The sequence below is a fragment of the Thalassophryne amazonica genome, chromosome 14 (assembly GCF_902500255.1).
Source record: "Thalassophryne amazonica chromosome 14, fThaAma1.1, whole genome shotgun sequence".
NCBI classification, from domain to species: domain Eukaryota; kingdom Metazoa; phylum Chordata; class Actinopteri; order Batrachoidiformes; family Batrachoididae; genus Thalassophryne; species Thalassophryne amazonica.
The window spans coordinates 89350327-89374990 of NC_047116.1; the positions used below are offsets into that span (position 1 = coordinate 89350327).

General features: G+C 41.6%; 1 protein-coding gene across 1 annotated transcript in view; it reads right to left on the bottom strand.

Moving 5' to 3' along the window:
- Positions 1–24664, bottom strand: part of lats2 (large tumor suppressor kinase 2) — a 63906-nt gene extending 39242 nt beyond the window's left edge. Inside the window, 2 exon segments of the mRNA XM_034185951.1 lie at positions 10093–10800; positions 24435–24664. Of these exon segments, the coding sequence (XP_034041842.1) occupies positions 10093–10461 (369 nt within the window). The 5' untranslated portion in view covers positions 10462–10800; positions 24435–24664.

Genomic DNA, 24664 nt, shown 5'->3' on the forward strand with positions numbered 1-24664 from the left:
CGCACGTCTCCACACAGCCTCCGTACGGCTCTGGGGGGCTTATGTATGCTTCCGGGGAAGGTGGGAGAGGTCGTTGAACAACCAGTGGAACGTCAACGCTATGCACAGGGTTTGCGGGAGGGAGAGCCGCAGCGGCGCCCGGAGGGCGCGCTTCCACCTGCGCGGCGAGAGCCTCCACCCTGCGGTTCAGGAGGACGTTCTGCTCGGTCATCAAATCTAACCGAGTCGTGAAAGCGGTGAGGATCCGCTGCAACTCACCGATTACCCCTCCCGCGGACACCTGCGCGTCCTGTTCTTCCATTGGCCGTTCAACAGCCGGTTTGACGCCCCCTTGGGATCCATGACGCTGGCCGAGATATCCTGTTGTGAAAGTGTAGGAACACGGACCCACAACAGGGGGGCAACAATGAACGACAATGGAGGAATCAAATACACTGTTTTTACTGTTGTGAAAAAAGGGCACAACAAATACAACTGATAACAATAGAGAGATTAAGTCTAATTCAAAGGTGTCGTGTGGGCAGGCTCGACGATAGGAGACGTCTGTCCAAGTCGAACCGGAACCAACCCGATCTCCGCCGCCACCGGACCCCGGGGATACTGGAGCCGCCAAGTCCCCGAATTCCCAGGTGGCCACTGCCTCCGCTCGCCGGATCCGGTACTGCTGGCAGGAAACAGAAACAGTCAGGTGTGGATGCGGCTGCACCCAGCAACACGGAGGGTGGAGAGTCCACCTCCACCTCTAGTCAGGAAAATACTGGTGAGTGCAGGAGTGTGAGTACTTATCCAAGAAGTCCAATACAATCTCCCGCTGTACTACTCACTATCTGCTATCCAACACACAAGCAACAAAGTATTATCGTCAAGAATACAATCGGCTGAGTACGTTACCTCTTAGGTATGGCGATATCTCGGCAAATGAGGTGGAGATGCCGTCCTGCTGATATACCTCCGTCTTGATTGGGATCAGCTGTCTCTAGTGATGGATGACAGCTGTCGTCCTGGCTGCTCCTGTGAGGCGGCAGCGCCCTCTGGTGCCTGGAGCCCGCACTCCAGGCAGGGCGCCCTCTAGTGGTGGTGGGCCAGCAGTACCTCCTCTTCAGCGGCCCACACAACACAGTGGTGGGCACAGTTCCGCTAATCCGCTAACTGCTAATTAGCGAAGCTAACATTTATGTTAGCAGATTAGCTTTTCAGCTAACTTTGAAAATCATCAGTGGACCAATTAGGTTCCGCTAAATTTAGTTCCAATAATTTTCAGTCCACTAACATTGTTTTTTTGCTAGCATAGAGATAAAGCTAAACGGTCACAAACAAGAAACATCTGTAAAACCTAAAATCCTACATCTTAATTCCTGTTGTGTGCTTTGCAATAAACAGGCCGCTGTGAAAAGCTCAGTCCTCCACCAGTAAAGTGGGCGGACCACCTGCTATTGCAAAGAGGGGAAAAACAACAACAAAAAAGTAATTTACTTTTAACATGCCGATACTCACAGAGTGGGCAGGAGTCATGAAGCACAAAGCACCTTTCACTCATGGTTTCATTTAAAACCAACTAATTCTGGACAGTTTAGCGAAAATAACGGGAATCTGTCATTTTTACAAAGTGAAAATATCAGCTATATCTTTTAGTTTTAAAGTAATGCACGAATTTTGAAGGTTAGACGTTGGCATTATGGGAAAATTCAAATGACCTGCTCTCATCACCCCACCCCCATCAAAATGCAGAGAACACCGCCACCTACTGGATGGGAGTGTAAATAGACCAACATATTCAGAACGTCTCAATATACGGGGATCACAGATCACACGCATTGTAAAAACCAACACACAAGATATGGTAACATTAAACAAGGTGTCAAAATTGGCATTTTTTTCAGTTTCACGACAGGATATCATTTTAAAGTACCTCAATTTGCCCCACTGAGATATCCCATAATCCCTTGCATACCAGAGAGTTGCTGAAGTCAAAACAACACTGAGAAACTACATGACAACAACTGCAAATGAACATTATACGACCAAAATGTAACTTTTATGCCTTTCATAACATTTTTAAAAGACTGCTGCATGAGGCCCTGAAACCTTGTTAAAACAAATATTCTAAATATTTTGTGTCTGCTACATTTAACTTGCGTGGAACTTCATAAACACAAACCGAATTTCAAACATTTTATATTACTCTGGAACAAACAATGCTGTAAAGGACAATAAACAGGATGTTAAAGAGAAAACTTCAGTTTCCTCCAGAATGACATGAACATGAAGCAATCGTGGCTCACAGCGATTCCCCACCCACTGTAAATAACAGAAAAACAACCTGAGCTTCTCACAGGTTTGCATAAAACAAACAATAACAACGTCTATAAACCCAGATCATAAATTCACAAGAGTTTTAGGCACAACATACAAAGAATTTTATATTGGGATGTCATTAATGCTGTTGTTTGTGTGCAGTGCAGCGGTTAAATTTCAGCCTGATCCGACAGTCTCAATGTGAACATTTTGCAGGATTTGAAATCTTCAGAATTTGTGCATTAATTTAAAACTAAAACATATAGATGATATTTTCAACAACATCAACAGAGGTGACGTTAATTTCGATAACTTGTACAGAATTAGTTTGTTTAAAATTTTAACCATAAGTCAAAACTGCCTTGCTGTGCATGACTCCTGTGACACGTCTGCAAGACTGTATGGCTGTGAAAATATTTTTTTTCTCTCCCCTTTTTTTTTTTCCTCTCTGGTCACCAGGTTTCTTTTGCTGAGAAAAGGCTGATCTTACACAGAAGCACTGGCTCATTGTTGTTTGTGATTGCCTTTGGATTTATTTGGGAACACTATAGCTTATCAGTTAATTATCATGATGGCAGGTGAATCCGGGAAAACTAGACACTGGCATTGTTCTTCTGCAGTCGTGTGTGCCGCTCACTGTCATGTGAAGCAGCATCACCCAAATGTCAATGTCAGTAGTATAAGAGGGTGAATGGCATTTAAGCAGCCTTTTGTTAAAAATTCCGACTTGGGCAAAGCAACAACAAATGGCATAGGTGATTTTATAGTATACAAATAATGAATGTTTATGAGTTCAAGGGTACGCATATTTTATAACATTTTGGTGTTTGTCTCTGGTGCTTTGGTGTCAACAGGCCAACACGAACTAGGAATAGGGGTACAAAATTTTTCTCAGTCAATTTGGAAAAACATAGGTAAGAAAATAATTCTGACAATGTAGTCTGTGATGTCATGCATTGACTTCATGTACTTCCAAAAAAGACTTCAGTCCACTGAAAAATCACTTCAGAAATTACTTCAGCTCTTTATCCTAACAGCTCTTTGTACCTCCAAACAGCTTACAGTGTAGTGGATTTGTTTTCTCTCCGTGTGTGTGTATATGTGTTAGAAGAATTAGCACCGTCAATTAGCTCCTTCAAATAGTCGTCCGTCAGCAAAACAAACTCGGCCATGTTTAGCTAAACACTGCCCCCACTAGTGGGCAGTGATTGCAGCGTGCAATGGTACAAAACATATGGAACTAAATTGCACGCTAAATGTAACACAAATGGGACAAATAATCCATGTCACGTGACATACAAAACACCAATCAAATGACAAGGATCCACTCAGCCGTTATAAGAGCAGATATCAACCCATACCCCGTTGTTGAAAACAAGGGCTTTAAACAAGTTGAAAGTAATTTGGTTCCATTATTAACCCCCCCCCCCCCCACACACACACACACACACACAGGTTTAATAATAATAATAATAATAAAAAAGTTTAATGATTTGTTTCTTGTTTCCAGCCATCCATCATCCAAATGTGCTTACTCCAGTTAAGGGTCATGGGGGGCTGGAGCCTCCACCAGCAGTCAGTGAGTGAGAGGAGGGGAACACCCTGGACAGGCGGGCCGTCTGTTGCAGGGCTGACACCTACAGACAAACTTATTCACACTCCAACACACACCTAGAGTCTGTGGAAGTGGGAGGAAGCCATCACACCTAGCGGGAACCCATGCAGACATGGGGAGAATGCGCAAGCTCCACACACAAAGAATAAAAGAATATCTGCAATGTTAAAACCGGTATCCTTCAGAATCCAAAATTTCAAAGCTGAATATGTAATGAACTGCATATTCAGTAAAAGCAATTGATACGGAAGTAGGAAACATTAGACAGAAATGTGACATCATCTATCTTTACGAGAGCACGCCATCACCATGACCAAAAGACGGCAGACCAAAGAGAAATCATCAAAAATAAAAACATACAAATGGTAGTTATACCTTCACAGTTGACCATGAGGACAAAGACCTGTTGAGTTTGGATCCGTATGTGATTACAAGTGCTTTATAAATAGTTATTATTAGTCGTGGACACTGAGCAGATGGCAGATTACAGAACTTCAACTGAATCCTTTGGGAAGCTACAGGAAGTCTGTGTTGACAGTTCAAAAAAAACAAAAAACAAAACAAAAAAAACCCTGCACTTTTACAGAAGCTACAGTTGTGCAAGAATCCCCAATATCTCCATTGGAGAATGTGATCCATCTTCTTAGTCACACCACCGATACCAGAATACCACGTGAAGTAGGCACTGTCAGATCAACTGGAACAATAAAGTCCTTATAACCAGTCCTGTCAAGACTCAGGGTCGAACTAAAATGACTGCGATAAGATAAAACTGATTTGGCTCTCTTCCACAGTCTTTCCCTGCAGCCTCGTAACTCCACTGCTGTGAGGAGATTTCTGAGCAGTGCTGTGTACGGGCTTGAGTGGAGCATTCTTCACATGCCAAGCGCCATCACAGGGCCTGTCCCTGGGCCCAGTCCTCTAGCCTTTAACCACTGACGTACCAAATCTAAACCAGACACTCATTTACCCAAAGACCAGCCTCACTTACGCATACAGCAGCATTTTGAAAAGGGTCACATTGCGCTACACTGGTTCTTAATCTTCTTAATCTACCTCTCACAGTTAAATGTAGTTTTGATGTTAAACACACTCAAAGAACCACATTTTAATGGCTGCAAGTAGAAACTCCATTGATCTCAGGAACTTTAAACTTGAAGCAGCTCATTTTCAGACTCCTATGAAATATTAAACAGATGCAGCATATAGAGGATTTGCACGTGGTGTTCGCGCTTCCTGCACTGTTGATATTCTGCCCATTTTCTTGACCAAGGCTTACGTCATAAAGGCTGGACTTACTGCAACGTAAAGAACAATGTGGTAGACAGATCCTTATCTTATTCCACTCATGATACCGAGTTACTCATTTTTAAAGTCCAGATTTGATATAAACCTAAAATTCAATTGCTTATCGATGATGTGGAAATAATGTAGTACCACTTTCATTCAACAGAGGTCGCAATATAGATGTGGTAGAGTATTACAGGACATCACCTACATTCAAAGAGACACAGGGGTGAAAAAGAATTAAAAATAAATAATAACAGACCTTGAGAAATTTCAATGGAGATCAAATTGAGCAGTGACGAATTTGTACTTTAAAGAATGGCAGCCAAAGAGTGCAACATCAAAGACTTTCTTTTTTAAAGTAGTCCCATAGAAAGGAGTGTTTGCATGCAAACCAGATGAGATACCTGAGTGTTTGCATTTCTCGAGAATATGGCTGGTCGGGGTGGGATATAATAATAATAATAATAATAATAATAATACATTTTATTTGTATTGCACCTTACATTTCAAAGAAATCTCAAAGTGCTACAGCAAGGATTTAAAAACAGAATTAAAACAGATTTTGTAGAAACCATTTCAAACGATAAGATATCTAAAAGGCCTTTTGAAATAACGTCTTTAGGCCTTTTTTAAAGGCCTCCACACTTTGTGGGGCCCTCAGGGTCTCTGGGAGGGAGTTCCAGAGCCGAGGGGCCACTGCCTGGAAGGCCCTGTCTCCCATGGTGGAGAGTCTGGTCCTGGGTTGGTGAAGGCATTGTAAGGAGGTGGTGGAGCGGAGATATCTTGAGGTGGTGTGTGGGGTGAGGAGTTCACTGAGGTAGGCAGGGGCGGTTCCGTGCATGCACTGGTAAGTCAGGAGGCAGAGTTTGTACTCTATTCTGTATTTGATGGGCAGCCAGTGGAGGGATCTGAGGACAGGGGTGATGTGGTCAAACCTGCGCCTCCTCGTCTATATATAAATAAGCATCCCAGCTACACACACTAAGAACCTGGCATCAGAGTTACTTACACACCCTCCTAATTTCATGCCGCGCATGGAAAACCATTAAACCAAGATGGCAAGGAGAGTTTGATGCACCGTAACAGACATCATGACATAAGAATTAAAACTGCGATTCCAGCATATCTGAAACTGCAGGCATGTGCAGAATTGCCTTCAAAGTAACACATGCGAACCATAGTCTGTAGAAAATGGTGATGTAACTGGACATGTGTTGGAAATGATGTTATTTAAGTCCTCACGGAGGAGGGTTGTGCATCTGTGGACAGTCATTGAGGAATGGGTGTTTGTCTGTGGAGACGTCAGCACAAATCAAGAGGTGGGCAAGGAGTTTGAAGGGCAGAAATGTAGTCATGATGAGTCTGCATGACCAGGCCCATAGGGGGCGCCCCATAACAGCCACAGATGGACAGCATCACATGCCAGTATGATGGCATAGTTCTCACAACTCTGACAGACGTGGACACGCTTTAAGTGGGTTGTCCTGGAAAAGATGCAATTCAGGTTTTTTTTTGCTCCCATGCCTTTTAAATTCTTAGCACTCTATAACCTTTACACGAGGGCCCGCAAAAAGGTTCCACCTCCTACATGATCAACACATTTCATAGGTCTGATGTGACATACTAGAGGTTTTGCACCAATGTCATAGGTCAGAGTGCAGGGTCTAACTTCCATCAACTACCACCTATCACACAATCTGTACGACAGATACATATTTTTTTTTTTTTAAGTGTCATTGTTGAATGTACAATGAAAGGTAAGGTGTAAGCCTTTCAGTGTAAATATAAACCTGAGTAAACCACACGCAGATTTGAAAGGTCTGGAGAAGAAAAGAAAAATAACCGCAAAATTTAACAGAATTAAAAAGGTATGTCCAGAGCGCAAATTTAAAAAGACAAAAAATAAGAATGTAATAGCAAAAAAAAAAAAAGAAGATTGCATATAAAAAAGTATGTACAAAACTGGATATCTCAGTGGCAGTGGATATTGCACATAATAGATATTGCAGATGGTAGATGCTACTAAAAGCATTTTATTGTTTTGTGTGTTTGTGTTATACTGCGTGTTATGTGTTTGTGTTATACGTGTTCTCCAAAACATTTTGGTGCACATTAATGTGGCGCACCTATGTGATGTTGGCCAGCTGGTTCTCAGTCCAGGCAAACCTGTGCTTTAAACCACCCCTGGTTCTGGTTACTTACTGGTTCTAATCGTTTCTACACCTTTATTCACAGATACGATGCACCATTTGATCAGCTTTTTATAAAACTCAGGATTTATGAAGATTCCATCTGGGGTGATTCACAGATAAAGTCTAGTCTTAACTGCTATGTGAAAAGGCTGAGGTGCACTGCACTGGGCTGTCCCTGAACAGCACAGACGTTGAAATGAGGACATGCTCTGGCCAAGTGTCCTCCAGGTATATATATGTAGAGCTACTCAGTGACCAATGTGGTGTCCAACTGAGACAAAAAATAATCCATCCAAGGTTATCAAGAACACACATCTCTCCACTTCCGCACCTGCACAGCTTCAGTCGCTGGCACCACAAGACACCCATCCAGGTAGCTAATAAATGGCCGTGCTATGATGTGTTAATAACTTCACAATTTAAAAGTAGCTGAACTAATCTCTGATTAACACCAAACTCCTGACAGTATCATTCAGAAATGTCTGAAGGTTAACCCAGAATTAGGTTCCACCTCCCGTGGAACCACTGTTGTCCACAGAGAGGTTTGATGCCACGCTCGCATTCCTCAGGACAACTGGAACGAGTAAACACCAGGCAACCTAGTTGGGAAATCAACCTGATATTTCAACATTTCAGTGCTTTGACTTGTGTTGCGTAACCACAGAATGTACACTTGGCAGGGAAAGCTTGTATTGTATTGCATATGTGGAATTACAGTCTATGGAAGTGGGGAGTGTCATCTGCAAAAAAACTAATTTGAGCTGAAGAAGGCAGCGTGGGATAAGTCATCTCTGTAAACTAAAAGCCTTCACACAAATATAAACAAAACAGAGGCCATCAGCTGTGCTTGGAAAAGAGTTTAGAAACAATTTTTCTCCCACTATTTATAGGAGGTATACACACACACACACACACACATACACACACACACACATATACACACATACACACACACACACACACATATACACACACACACACACACACACACACACACACATATACACACACATACACACACACACACACACACACACACACACACACACACACACACACACACACACATACACACACACACATATATACACACACACACACACATACACACACACACACACACACACACACACACACACACACACACACACACACACACACACATACACACACACACACACACACACACACACACACACACACATATATACACACACACACACACACACACAAATATACACACACACACACACACAAATACACAAATACACACACACACACACACACACACACACACACACACACACACACACACACACACACACACACACACACACACACACACACACACACACACACACACACACATACACAAATATACACACACACACACACACACACACATATACACAAATACACACACACACACACATACACACAAATATACACACACACACACACACACACACAAATATACACACACACACACATACAAATATACAAATACACACACACACACACACACACACACACATATACAAATACACACACACACACACACACACACACACACACACATATACAAATACACACACACACACACACACACACACACACATATACAAATACACACACACACACACACACACACACACACACACACATACACACACACACATACACACACACACACACACACACACACATACACACACACACACACACACACATACACACACACACACACACACACACATATACATACACACACACACACACACACACATACACACACACACACACACACACACATATACAAATACACACACACACACACACACACACACACACACATATACACACACACACACACATATACAAATACACACACACACACACATATACAAATATACACACACACACACATATACAAATATACACACACACACACATATACAAATATACACACACACACACATATACAAATATACACACACACACACATATACAAATATACACACACACACACATATACAAATATACACACACACACACATATACAAATATACACACACACACACACATACAAATATACACACACACACACATATATACAAATATACACACACACACACACACACACACACATATATATACATATACACATATATATACATATACACATATATATACATATACACATATATATACATATACACATATATATACATATACACATATATATACATATACACATATATATACATATATACATGGCTCAAAATCCTGCAGGTTTGGGTCATGGCTCTTACAACTACAGCCCAGTAATACAAAATCTACACTTTGTTTTGGATGTGGCCATATGTTTGAAGTGGTTTAACAACATATTAATCATGCAAACTTCATATCCTCCACCTACTCCTCCAGGTTTGAAAAATATTTTCTGCCAACTTACATCAAACGCTTATACTAAATTACCGTGAATTAACAAAAACAAATCAATGCAGTGTTGTGTTTCTGGTCCACTGCAGTTACCCAACTGCAAAAAAAGGTGCTTGGTTCATCCATTTTAATTTTGGAAAGAAAAAAAAAAATCCTCCACATTCACAAAGGACTCACTCACAGCTGCAGTATGTTATTTGCACCACTCTCAGCCCAAATACATACACAGAACAGTATCATTCTTCTTTCCTCACTCACCTGGTCACAGCCGGCGTTGACAAGCTCCTGCAGCATCTGCCGGTTGACCTCTCCGGCACCGGCAGGATGTCCGGACCCTGATGACGATGAGCCCGACTCATTGGCGAAGGGCATCAGGGATTTGCGGATTTCACGTAAAGCATTCTGGTAGTTGGTAAACTTCTGTGGGGATCGAAGCTGCTGCTGCCGACTAGCGGTATCCTTCCCGCCTTTGCAGTCGGTGCCTCTGCTGCCCTCACCGCGTGAGCTGCTTCCATGCAGAGCCTGGCTCACCAGCTTGGCTGGCTGCTTCAAACCTTCCCTGATGTCCTGAAGCCGCTGTCGGGTATTGCCCACGTACGGGGCAGCGGGGAAAGTCTTGGGCCTCATATCCTCAGTGCCCAGAGTAGGCACCTACTCTAAAAAAGACAGCCCAAGCAGGGACTCAGCCCTCCACACTGTCCAATGATTTCTCCCCTGTTGGCTGAAAGGGTCTCCAGCAGGACAGAGCCGTGGCACAAATTTGGGAATCCTACCGTCCTCCTGACTTTGTGTTTGGGTGCGTCTTTGTCGTTGCCTCTTACTGGTGGGACACTGGTTGAAAGTGAGGTGGGGTACTACAAGCATTCCATGGTGTGGCTGTCAAGGCTCAGGTTCCAGCTTATTCCAGGAAACATTGCCAGTCAGAAGAGCACGGCGGAGCCAAACCATGATGCTGCCAATCTGTGCCTATGGAAGACAGGATCAATTTGAGTACAGCAACAAACAAACAAACATAAATTTTTAGTTACTGAAACCTGACAAAGTAACCCAAAAGGTGACATTCGAACCACTCATTTGTGATTATCCATCTGTGTGGATCTACAGCTCAGCAATCTCAGAGTGTACTTCCTTTAAATTTCACACCATATTGTTGAAGTCTGGCCAATTGCAGGTCATATCACAGCTTTAATGGATTTCACTCTACTGATTCGAGGAACACAAGAGTAATGAAATACATGGGATATGCCCCAGCACGCATGTTAAGTTGGTGTACCATTTCATATTAGCAGTGATAATTAGGTGCTTTAAAGGTCTGTATAAGGTGTATTTGTGTAGGGAAAGACTGCTGCTTTACAACTGGGTACTGTAGTCTCCTTTAATGGTGGGCGCTAAAGGGGTAAAATATGATGCAATACTCTTACATCTGAGGTCAGCCCTTATCTGTCCCCATCAGAAACACAGCACTTTCTCTGAGTTTCTGGGCAAATTACACAGCAAACAAAGTGAAAATGCAAAGAAAAACGTTAACAATGCAGTGGAAAGCGGACATGTGTTGCGGTTTGTTTATGGCCCAGAGCTCAAACGTGTGGAGGCGGTTGTACACAGCTACTCCGTCAATGTGTGTAGGGTAAAATTTACCAACACAACCTCTCCCATTTGCCTCATCCCTTCTCCACTGACAACCAAAAAAAAAAAAACCTGCACTTTTCACAACTGCTTCAATTATTGCAGCCAAAATCAAAACAGTACACCATTTTCTGTTAGAAGTGTTTCTGCAGACTGTACCTGGAAGTAGTCAAATCCAGCGATATCATGCAGGGGTTCAAATGAGACTGCACTGCCCTATTGGTATGTGGTGTATGGAGCTCCATTTTCAAAAGGATACTTCCTCTGGCCTCCTCCAATACAACACCAAGACATGGTTTCAATCAGATTTCAATTTATTTCATTTATATAGTGCCATATCACAACAAAGCTGTCTCTGGCGCGTCACACAAGTAAAGTCTAACCTTACCAACTGCAAGAGCAAGCACACAGGCGACAATGGAAAGGTATCTCCCTCTGATGACATTGAGGAAGAAATCTCAAGCAGACCAGACGCAAAGGGTGACCCTCTGCTTGGGCCATGCTACAGACACCCTTGACAATATAAATGTACAGGAAATTTTAGGAGTCCATGATGAAGACACCATCCTGAGTGGCCATACTGTGAAACAGTCAAGACAGTCATTTTCAAAAGGAACCATCCTCTAGCTTCCCACAACAGACCAAGAAATGGCTTCAATCAGATGAGGCATTCTTTAGTTAGTGTGTAGAAAAGAAAATCAGGATGCCACCCTTGGCAGACATATCGAATGACAACCCTCAATTTCCATAGGAACTTTCCTCGAGCCTCCCCAGTTTACCACCACGAAATGGTTTCAATCAGACAAACACTCTTCAGACAGTTGAGTGACTGTGTGGAAATTAAAAGTTTACAGATCAACGGAATGAAAACATAACCCCTCCGCCCACCAACTGTGCTGAGTGAAAATGTAAAAACGTTTTTTTCACGCTCACTGTTAAAGGCCATGTTTGACATTGCTAGTACACGTCGACTACGTTTTCACACACGTGAGAAGTCCGATGTAGCAAACAGATCAGATGAGACTAGTGTGGCTATAAAACAGATTCATGACCAGCTGCACATAAGCAGCACTGGCAATGCAAATGCAGGAATTTCAGAGATCATGGAACACCTCCCGCCTCCTCAAAGTCAAAGTGAACTTTACTGTCACTTTGGCTTTGCTCCTCCTGCATACTCCATGAATGCATAGGTGTGGTTGCACAAGTCAGCCCCTGTGACTGCATATTTGTGCTCAGCGGTCATTGGTGAACACCCTTGTGAGAGCGCAGCACGCTAATGATGGGTCAGAACAGGTCAGCTGCCCCGTCTGTGATGTTCCCAAACGATTAGACATTCGACACCATTTGGCAGTCCTAACAGGAGGAACATGCTCTGCATTCTGCCATGACACCATTTCTCCTCCAGGACAGATGGGATAATGTTGTGGTGGGAAGGGGGGGAGAGGAGGATTGCACATTTATGTCAGAAGTCTCACATGAAGACCAGAAGTGGAACGAAAAAACCCTCATACAGGAATTTTTTTTTTTTTGTAAAATTGTACACTACAATATGAGACTTTAGGGCGACGCGGTGGATTAGCGGTTAGCACTGTTACCTCACAGCAAAAAGGTCATGGGATCAATTCCCACCTGTAGCCTTTTTGTGTGGAGTTTGCATGTTCTCCCTGTGTTTGCGTGGGTTCTCTCCAGATGCTCCGGCTTCCTCCCACATCCAAAAACATGCAGGTTAGGTGCATTGCAAACGTTAAATTGTCCGTAGGTGTGCATATGTTTGTTTATCTGTTTGTGGCCCTGCGACAGACTGGCGCTCTGTCCAGGGTGTACCCCGCCTCACGCCCTATGACTGCTGGGATAAGCTCCAGGCCCCACGGACCCTGAAGTGGAGTAAACAGTTGAAGATGAGTGAATAACTGTTTTAATCAAAGCCTATGAAGCAGTTATCTCCTACTCTGAACATTTGTACTTTTTTTTTTTTTTTTTGCAAACACCCAGTTTTAGATGCCAATCTGAAATTTGGGGGGGAAAAAATAAAATAAAATCACTTATAGGGAGGAAAATCTACAGTAAAGTCTACTGTGATTGTCAGTTTCTCCCATCACAACCAGAGAAACCTGTAACTCCTTTAGAGGAGTCTTGGTGGCTTCCCTCACTAGTTTCCTTCCTGAATGCTGATTCATGCTGCCTTCAGATACTGATGGTAGAAAAACCCCATTGCACTGTCCTTAGATGATGACATGAAACGCGGCTATTTTACAATGTTAACAGCACGGACGATGATCTATTTAATTGAAAGATACGACAGAGTTTATTGTTTTGCATAGTGTTATATTAAAAACAGGAAGCTCAGGCTGTGATGGTAGCTTAAAAGGTTAACATTTTGTGATGTTACATATTAATTCCTCTAACATTTACCTGATTAAACTGGGTGACTCTACACTCCAAACAGTCCATGTCTCGCTGCCCGTCTTTTCGGTAGTAAAATAAAATAATATCCCCTTTGTCCTCTTCACCACAGCAGATGGTAAAAGCTGAATTTTTTTTTAACTTGTGACACCAAGTGCCAATTCACCACACAGTATCCAGTTTTTATTTCTTAACAATCAACATAAATTATGTCTAAGACATATTCAGTGACATGGAAATGTCCACATGTCCATCTGACTTATCGTAAGAAAACTGGCTGGAAGTGATAACTTGTCTTCAAAATAAATTTTATGTTTGTCCAATTACTTATGGGCTCTGAAATAGAGGAAATACGTATACAAATGGGAGCTGAACCTCTGCACCACAAGCACATCATGACTGCTTCGATTTAACTCGGTGTTCTTGGGGTTTTTCTCATCCTCCAAACACAGCGAGTGGAGTTGATACCAAAAGCTCTATTCTGGTCTCATCTGACCACATGACCTTCTCCCATGCCTCCTCTGGATCATCCAGATGGTCACTGGTGAACTTCAAACGGGCCTGGACATGTGCTAGCTTGAGCAGGGGGGACCTTGCTGCCCTGCAGGGTTTTAAACCGTGATGGCGTCGTGTGGTAAGGTGCCTTGACACTTACACAAATTTGATCTGTGCACTGGTACACAATGTGCCGTGCATAAAGAAAATTTTCAAATGTTCAAAATCTCTGGCATGCATTAATTATGGGAACTTCACTGGAAGATTGCGCAAACATTTCAAAAACACAGTGTCGGTGTGTCATTGCTTTAGCGCACCGCATCACAGCTCAGCTCATCTGAACAATTAAAAGATGTTAAATCTATCAAACACAATTTTACAGCTACAGAAGGAATGAAAATGCTTTCCACGCCTTTTTGCACCTCTCTTTCTTCAAGAGTTCAATCATTTTTGCCTGTGTCATTCCACATAATTACACAGAACTTTCTGTGAAATTTCTGTACTTAGTTGTTTTGGTTTCTTTGCATGTATGGATTATTTGGGCTGTTACAGACGAGTTGAAAATTTCACGTCGGTAGCATCTTTACAAATACCTTTAATGAGAAAAATGGTGACGTGTTCAATACTTATTTTACCCGCTCTGTGTGTGTTTATATATATTATATATAAAAACAAACATACACACACACAAGTAAATAAATAAAGGCATCGGCATTAAGCATTTGCAGGGACTATAGGACAAGCAGAATGAGACCCACTTGGTCGTATTGCTATCCTGACTTGTCCCATGCCCACAAGTTTGGCGACAGCAATAAACGACAATGTTTTCCTTGCGCAACTTTCTATAAAATGAAATCTTTGCAGCTAACTCCAGCTTCTGAGAGATGCTACCGAATGCACACTCCTTCAGTGGCCCTGTATGTATAGAATGCATATTGTTTTTGTCCTCTTTGTCCGCTGTAGGAGTCACCCGCCACCCCTAGTATGCATGTATCTATCCGCTCTTACCAGCGGTCCCAGTGCTGGACTGTGATCACAGCCAATTACACCAAAATAGCCAATCATGAGAAACTTGTGAACTGAAACCCCATCCTCCTCTGTAACAGACATCATCCCTTTAGGCTGTTTCCAAGAAGAACACAGCTCTTATTGTTTGCACAGATAAAACTTTGTCACAAACAATTTTTTAAAGCCAGTGGGGTGACGTGCAACTAAAGGCCACCTGACATTTGCATGACTTTGATGCACGCACATCGTCGTGACGATCCCACCTACCGTGTTCCCAGCTGGATGCTGTGCTTTATACCACCGGCTGCCACGCACTGGATGCTGCATAAAATAATTATTTTGTGGTGGATTAATCATTTATTTCTCTGCGAGTTAGCTGTTGAAAACGGCTCTAATCGCTTCCTGAATCACAGAGGACCACTCCAGCAGCAGCTCTTCAAGCAAGCGCGTGCTGAACGAGATGGCATTTGGAGCCGTCTAAAAAGGTAATTATTTGTCATGTTTACATTGTCATGGCTTGGGAAAACAGTTGCATGTTCTTTCCTTCTTGTGTGCAGTTGTAAAAGTATGTTTATGATAGATTTAACATCTGGTTATCATCGTTCAGATGAGCTGCGCTCTGATGCGGTGCGCTGACGCAATCACTCAGTCTGTTCACTTCTTCTTTACTCAATTTGATGAGCTGCACATAGTGTTGGCGAGTAGGTCGCACAACATTTATGCGTGAAAGATTTTTTAAATATTTCAAAATTCTCTTTGCGCAATTGCACGCGCCGGTGCCCCTCTCACATTCAGTCTACACCCGTTAACGACGACACTTGCGCACACTTGCACGACACAGGGTGTGCAAGTGTGTCCATCAAAGTCGTGCATGTGTCAGGGTGCCTTAAGTGTGTGCCAGGGTACACAAACACCAGCCATAGTCTCCATTGCTGTGATGCTTCAAGACCCACGGGTAGCCAATGAGCATGCCATTCCACAAGTAACTGCAAGTAAAGTCATACCACAGCTGAATCACGGGGCAGCCCATGCAGACCAAAATAAACTAAACGATACATGACATGATCTTTGTCTGAAAATAGAAATTAGGGAGGGTGTTACCTAAATCTAACCTTCACCAATACATGCCTGAGCTTCGTCAAGCCATATCCAACACCAACGTCTCACCTAATAACACTAAATCCTCATGTTGACTTATTTATAAATTTAATTACTGCATTTTCTGGAGTACTAGACAGGTTTGTTTGTTTTTTAACTAGTTTCTGAGGTCCTACGACTTATACTTCTTTGTTAGTAACAACAACAGCACTTTCCCAGAATCATTTAAGAGTACAGATTAGTTTGTTGTGTTACAATAATGGCTGTGACGACATCTGCCCTCAAAAGCGATTCAATTGTTTATATATATATATATATATATATATATATATATATATATATATATATATATATATATATATATATATATATATATATACACACACAGCCACAAAAGCCTATAACTTGCTCAGGGTTGTCTTAGTGTGACTTTCCTCACTCGTCTCCTTCTTGCATGGTCCCTTAGTTTTTGAGAACTGCCTGCTTCATTCAGATTCACGATAGAGTACCATACTGTTTGTATTTTTACATAATTGATGTAAATAAAGTCCAAGACATAATCAGTGTCTTGGAAATGTTTATGTATCCATCCCCTGACTTGTCTGAAGAAGACTGGATGTAATAGTGATGATTTACATGTGTTATACTAAAAAGGGTACTTACTTATTCATTTTGGTTTTTAGACATTTCTTTTTATTCATGATGTACAGATTATTTTTCACTGTGAGTTTAATAACAGTAGAATTTTAGAAATTTTTATATTACAATCCTGGATTTTTGTTTTGTTTTTCTGATGCCCTAAAAACATTTCAAAAGCTCAGGAGAGCACTAACTTTTCACAGCACTGTAGTATGGGTGTGTGCTACCTACACTATACAAAAATGTGACGTCCAGGCATATGACCTTGGCCCAGATTTTCAAGATCATCCAAGATAATGGCCAGCAAAAACATCCACCACCTGACCCCAGACTGTCACTTTATCTCTTCAAATATCACTGGTATAATCAATATCCCTACTATTGGGCAAATGTATAGTTTCTATTATCTACCATTTATACCGCCCACCCCGACGATGCAGTTCAAGTAGTTTTCTACGTAGTGCAGTTTGAAAATAACCTGGGGAAAATAAAGTAGACAGACCTTAAAACATCAAACCCTCAAATAAGACACAATAGCAATTGTTTTACTAATTTTTAAGTTAAGCTGTATACGAGTATAATAGCTGCAGCTTATTTTTGAACATTTTCTTAAAAATCTGAATTGAAATGTACAAATTAGTTATTCAGGAAAAAGCCTAATAAAAAAACACACACACACACACACACACACACACACACACACACACACACACAACTTAACCAAAGAAGGCTGCAGCTTTCTACAGATTTTTAGATCAACATTTATTCTTTCCCAATATTTTGGCAGTGTTGACACTAATATTAAGTTAAATAGGCGTGCTGCACCAAGTGTACTACTGTACAATGCAGCACAATTACACGCAGGAGTCCTCTGAAAACAACTTAAGTCAGTCAACTGCGCATGTTTATGTTAAGTCAGCCAGCAACTAATAATCACTATCCATGAATACATCTTTTGACTGGGATCATTAATACTAGCTGATTACATGTTAATCATAAATTGGCAAGAAAATTAGTAAAAGGGTCAAATCCATGGAATGTACAGCTTCAAAGTCTGGATATTCAACGAATTACCACTAAGCTGGTGAGACGCTTTGCTTATCACATGGAAATCACTGCTGCTACAGGAGGACTAAACTATCTGGACTATAAACAAATTATGTCAGAGAAATGTTACTTTAAAACAGAGCACATGTGTTTGAGAGTGGTAGTAGCAGCACGCCTGAATGGAACACACGGTTGCATCAGAGCCAAAGTATGCATGCAGAGGACTTCAGGTTGGAGCCTTAAGGGCCTGCATGCAAGTCGAGCAAAACAAAAAGGCGGGGGGGAGACACTCCTAGCTGAACACTGCATCTAATGAAATATAAGGAAAAATATGTTGTTCTCTCTCCTCATCATTTCTGACGGGTATGCAGGGTGGCCGTGTCTCATTAAGCTTCATCCTCTCTCAGTCCCTGCAACTTTACTCCAAAACATATATCCATCCATCCATCAGCACCATTCCTTCTCCAGTGCTTTTAGTGTCATTACTCTTTTCCTGGCATATTCATTGTTCCATCACATACCCAAACCATCTAACCCTACCTTTAAACACTACTGGAGTACACCACCTGTGTACTGACAACTTAAAATCAAGGACTAAATTTCAAAATAAAGTAATGTGAAATTACCTGCAGGCTACTACATTCTTTTCCTCCTGTCCATCTGTCCACACTTCCATGGATGCTAGATGACACATCAGGATCCAGTGGTCGTACATTCCTAAGGGCCCCGTCACACTAGAACACGAATGCCGTACGAATCACGCAAACTGGAAAAACAGAATTCAAGATGCTTTCTTATGGGACAGACATTCATACAGCCATGTACATGAATGCCGTATGAATACCCAGAATGTGATACGAAGCCGGCTTGACATGTTCCATGCTGCAGAGGGTTTTCCAAGAAGCAGCGAAGAAAGGCAACACCAAGGAGGTGCACTCGTTGCTGCAAAACATGACAAACTGCGAATTCAATGTCAAGTCCTTCGGCCCAGATGGACAGACGGCACTGTACCAATCTGTCATTGTTGGGAACCTGGAGCTGGTAAAACTGCTGGTGTAATTTGGTGCAGATAGCCAACTGGCCAACAGGGAAAGGTGGAGAACAGTCATTTATAGCCACACAGTTCTGCCAGATTTAAGGAGAGAAAAAAAAAACAAAAAACAACAACACAACTTTGCAAGCATCACCATCACCAACCACTGCAAAGCAACCAAACGCAGCCTCTTTGCAGCACTTCTCCATGAAAATTTCAAATAAAATAAAATGAAACAGAAAAAAGAAACAAGACAAGAGAAAAGAGACAAAAAGTAACCCAGACTGACTGTGTGTCCTGGAGTGAGTCGTGGAGTGAACACAGGTGGCGTGGTTTTCAGGCAGGTCATACTCAGCACCTTAAGTTACTTCACTTTTGTGCTAAAAATAGCTCTGAATCTGTGTGCATTTTTCAGATGCTGTATGGCTAATTTGATTTTTAACAGCAACATCAGGGCTTGTACAAGTTAAGGAGTTGGAAGTAATGATTCATAATTTGGTATATCACTCACTCATCTTGAAACGCTCATCTGGGATCGGATGGCGGGGTAATCTGGTATACAATTTTTTAAAAGATGGTGTTGATTGGAGTGAGTTATGCCCTTTAACTTTGGTGCCATTTGTGAGATACAACTTCCCATAAGTGCTAATGGAACACTGCCAGAAATGTAACTGATATTATTAACAATGACAATAAATAAATGAATAAATTACTCAGATCTCAGCAAACACTGATGCTACAGAGCAGAGATTGGTCTTACATCACTCAGAGACCCCAAGTTTCTATGTGAACCAAGTGGACTTTTTATGCTCCCTTAAAAATAGCCCAAACTGCCTTGTGATAGACTGATGTCCTGTCCAGGATGTAACCCCGCCTCGTGCCCTATGACTGCTGGAATGGGCTCCAGTCCCCCGTGACCCAATCCTGGATAAGCGGGTATAGAAAATTAATGAATGAATAAATAGCGTGAAGCTGGTGCTTTGACCTTTAACCCTGAAGAACTGACCCCTGGTGTTTCATAACCACTGATTCAACAAAGCAAATTTTGGTATTACATTACACAAAAGACCCCAAGTTTCTACTTTACCCAGCTGTATATTTTTACCTTTAAATTATATATGAAATTCTCATTTTTACCTTTAATCCTGAAGAAACTACCCCTCACCATTTTAAACCACTGAGCCTAGAATGAAATTTTTGGTCTTAAATTACTCTAAGACCCCATGTTTCTGTTTGATCCACTTACAATGACCGAAAAATTCTCATTTTGACATTTAACTTTGAACAAATGACCCCCACTGTTTCATAACCAGTGAGGCTGGAATGCAGATTTTGGTCTTAGACTACAAAATGACCCCAAGATTCTATTTTGATACAGTTAGACATTTCCCCCTTTTCTAACATCCTAAAATTCCTGTTTTGACCTTTAACCACGGATACACTAACTTTCATAACCACTGAATCTACAGAGCAGATTTTGTTCTAAAATTTACCACAGACCCCAAGTTTCACCTCAGTTCAACTGGACATTTATGAATTAAAATTCTTATTTTGAGATTTATTTTTGAAGAAATGACCCCCACTGTTTTCATGGGCTTAAAATTAATGACCCCAAGTTACTATTTGAACCAATGGTGGACTGCCATACATATATATACACACATATATATATATATATATATATATATATATATATATAATCATGATCATCTAAAATTCCTGTTATGACATTGGACCCTGATGAAATGATCCCTTGTTTTCCAGTAACAGGCCAACATAATCAATCCATTGAAGACGAAAACTTGAATACATAACTTTCCATTTATGATTATATAATAGAGCCTGGAAATGGTTATATTGAGAAATAATTCCATACCAAACCTGGAGACTTAAAACTGTACAGCCTTTCAAATTTCACAAAACTAACAAAATGTAGTTTTGACTGAAATCCAAGCATTATAATGTCAGTTTATTTTTCTACTTACAACTCATTTTAAAGAACAGAATATATTTATCAGGGGGGAATTCAATAATGAACATTTTATTTTAATTTTAACACCGTCTGCAGGAGAAAGTGCGGGTGCACATGCATGAGGTTTGGAAATGACCCCTGACTTTATGTGATGCGCGTATACAGGGTGTGCACACGAAGGTATTAGCTGGTTTCAGTAACACTGCTTAGAAGTGTTTATTTCTTGCCAGCTTTTACAAAATATAGGAGCAACAGATTTATGCAGAAATAAGCTGTTTCTGAGCATTTTTCCACCATCTTGGTTTATTATGTTCGGACGAGCAGTCAGCTGATGTCACCGTGCATGTCCACTCTGATTGGTTGTCAATGTGTGCCTCCCAGCATCCCTTGCACAACATCACTATGGTTTACATTCAACTCTACCTAGCAGCACACCAACTTGTAGCACCTGCTTGGTCAATTCTTGGTGTGCAGTGCTAATGCGTTAGCTGGCAGCTCTGGTAAATGACCCCAGCTGTGGGCAGTTCTTGTTTACAGATATGTGGAATACGTTACGCTGTGCTGAAAAAGAGTCTGTGATTTACTGCTCGTTACTCAGTCAGCAAGGGCAACCAAAACACTTTTTTCTGTGCTGGATAACGCCACGCTAATCAAGCATTGGCCAGCTATTATGCTAACTGACATAAAATAAGTTACCAGCAGATATCAACGTCAATCAGACAAATAAATCTAGTAGCTGTAACACAAAGAGTCCGCTTGCCGATTTGAAAAGCGCTACGACTTGACAAAGGTGCTATGAGTTGGTAGGTGATATTATATAACACTTGAATAGATCCTTGTCATTTGATTGGAGGTTTGTATGTCATGTGACATGACATGGATTATTCGTGCCATTTGCCATTGTGTTCCATTTACCGTGCAATATGTTTTGTGCTATTGCACGCTGAGATCACCAGGCACACTCACGCTAGCAGCGACGGCGCTTAGCTTAAAAACAAACATGGCAGGGTTTGTTTTGGTGACAGACGACAATTTGACCGAGCCTATTAATATTATTATCAGTACGCCGTAAACCCTCTAGAGGCATTTGTGGTATTTGCTGGAACATCTGTCGCTGAAGTACAAATGCTGTCGGATGAGAAGCTCGACAAATTTCTGTCTTGATTTTTCTTTGGAATAAGGAAAGCAGACGGCTGTCTATACATGAAGAAGTCAGTGCACAGCATCAGATATGGACTACATCATCAGGACTGTTTTTGGACTGACAGTTTTTGCAAGTTGACTGAGAACAAGTCCCTTTTCATTTGTTTATAAATTAATAAAATAGCAAATGACAAGGATCTATTTTAGGTGTTATATAAAACAAATCTTTCACCAAATAAAATATCATTGTACTCGTAAACATTGATTATATATATACAAGTTGACCCGATACGTCACTATGATCACTACCATAAGCTACTGAATGTACTTCAAGGCCGTCTGCTTGTTTGAATTTTTTCCCTTCAGGGGAACTATTTATATTTTTTTCCAAACAATGCAAATTTTTATCATGTTGGAAATGTCATATTAAGAAACCCCTATTTAAAGGTTAATAATATACAAATAGACAGACTGGTGTCCTGTCTTGGGTGTACCCCACCTCACGCTCTATGACTGCTGGGATAGGCTTCAGCCCCCTGTGACCCTTAATTGGACCAAGCGGTTGAAGATGGGTGTGTGTATGTAATATATGAATAATAAATGTTTATGAGTTCAATGGTAAGAATAATTCACCGAAATAAATATTTGTTCCATTGAAAGAATGCAAAGACATTCATTATTTGTTTTATATAATGGCTAAAAGATTCTTGTCATTTGATATTTTATTAATTTATAAACAACAGAAAAGGGACTTACATTTTGGTCCACTAGTGTTCAACTGTCCAAAATCGCAACAATGTAGTGTGTGATACTGTGCACTGACTGTGTACTTCCGAAAAAAATGACTTCATGCAGTTCCTCAGTCCAGCAAAAAAAAAAAAAAAAACATCACATCAGAAATTTGTCCAGCGTTTCATCTTAACAGCTCTTCATGCCTCTAGATGGCTTACAGCGTAGCGGATTTGGGGGTTTTTTTTGTGTGTGTGTTCGTTCAAAGAATTAGCAGTGTCAGTTAGCTACTTCAAATTGTTTTCCACCAGCAAAACAAACTCCGCTACTTTCAGCTAAACGCTGCCCCCGGTGGTCCAAGTGTGCAATCGCACATTTCATATAGCACCAAAACTGCACACTAAAAAAAACTATTGCACAGTCAATGAAACACATGGGCAAATGGTATGAATAATCCATGTTACATGACATACAAGCCATCAATCAAATGACAAGGATCAACTCAGGTGTTATATAAATAAAATTATATTGGTGTCAACGAACATTCTTTTTATGGCTTAACTCTGGAAAAACCCCAAAAGGCTGTACAACTTTAAGAGTTTAAAATTAATCTAATCAGAGCCTGCTTTCAGTCTGGACTATACCTGGATTATAATTTAAAAGAGGTGAAAGCAGATTGACATAACCTGGTTTTCCAACATGAGGGTTGGGGCCCCACATAGGGCCTGCTGGTACCCAACAAAACACACAACTTCAACACAACTGCCAAGTACAAGATGAAATCAACACCAGGCAGAAAGTTAATGGGAATAAGTAGTCCAAAGTGTTGAGAACCGTTAGATAAACGGTGTGTGTGTGTGTGTGTGTGTGTGTGTGTGTGTGTGTGTGTGTGTGTGTGTGTGTGTGTGTGTGTGTGTGTGTGTGTGTGTGTGTGTGTGTGTGTGTGTGTGTGTGTGTGTGTGTGTGTGTGTGTGTGTGTGTGTGTGTGTGTGTGTGTGTGTGTGTGTGTGTGTGTGTGTGTGTGTGTGTGTGTGTGTGTGTGTGTGTGTGTGTGTGTGTGTGTGTGTGTGTGTGTGTGTGTGTGTGTGTGTGTGTGTGTGTGTGTGTGTGTGTGTGTGTGTGTGTGTGTGTGTGTGTGTGTGTGTGTGTGTGTGTGTGTTGGACCTGAGTGTTTTGTGGCCTTCACAGCTGTGGGTCGGTTCTGGCTTTTGGAGTTAATAAAGTCCAACAAACGAGGAGTGCGGCCTGAAAAAGTTCAGCCTGGGCCCACAAACATTCCGTTTGTCTTCATTTCATCCGCTACTGTAGTTCAGAAACACGTCTGTGGAAAGTAGCTGCAGCAGCACCACCACTCCCCTCCCCAAAAAAGACGGGGAGAAAGCAAAGAAAAACACCAAGTTAACTCACCATGTGAGAGAAGAGGAGTCGGGAGAGTAAAGTCCGTCGGTGGCGGAGCTCAGCACAGACGGAGGGACGGAGAAATCCTGATGAAACCAGCCTCCATTTTCTCCCTCAGACTGCAGCGGGATCAGAAACACAGCACAAAGTTGGACACTCGCTGCATTGTTAACATTCCACAGGTCACGTGGGGGACCGACGCACGTCAGCACTCCTCCAAAGATCGTCTGCTGGAGAGA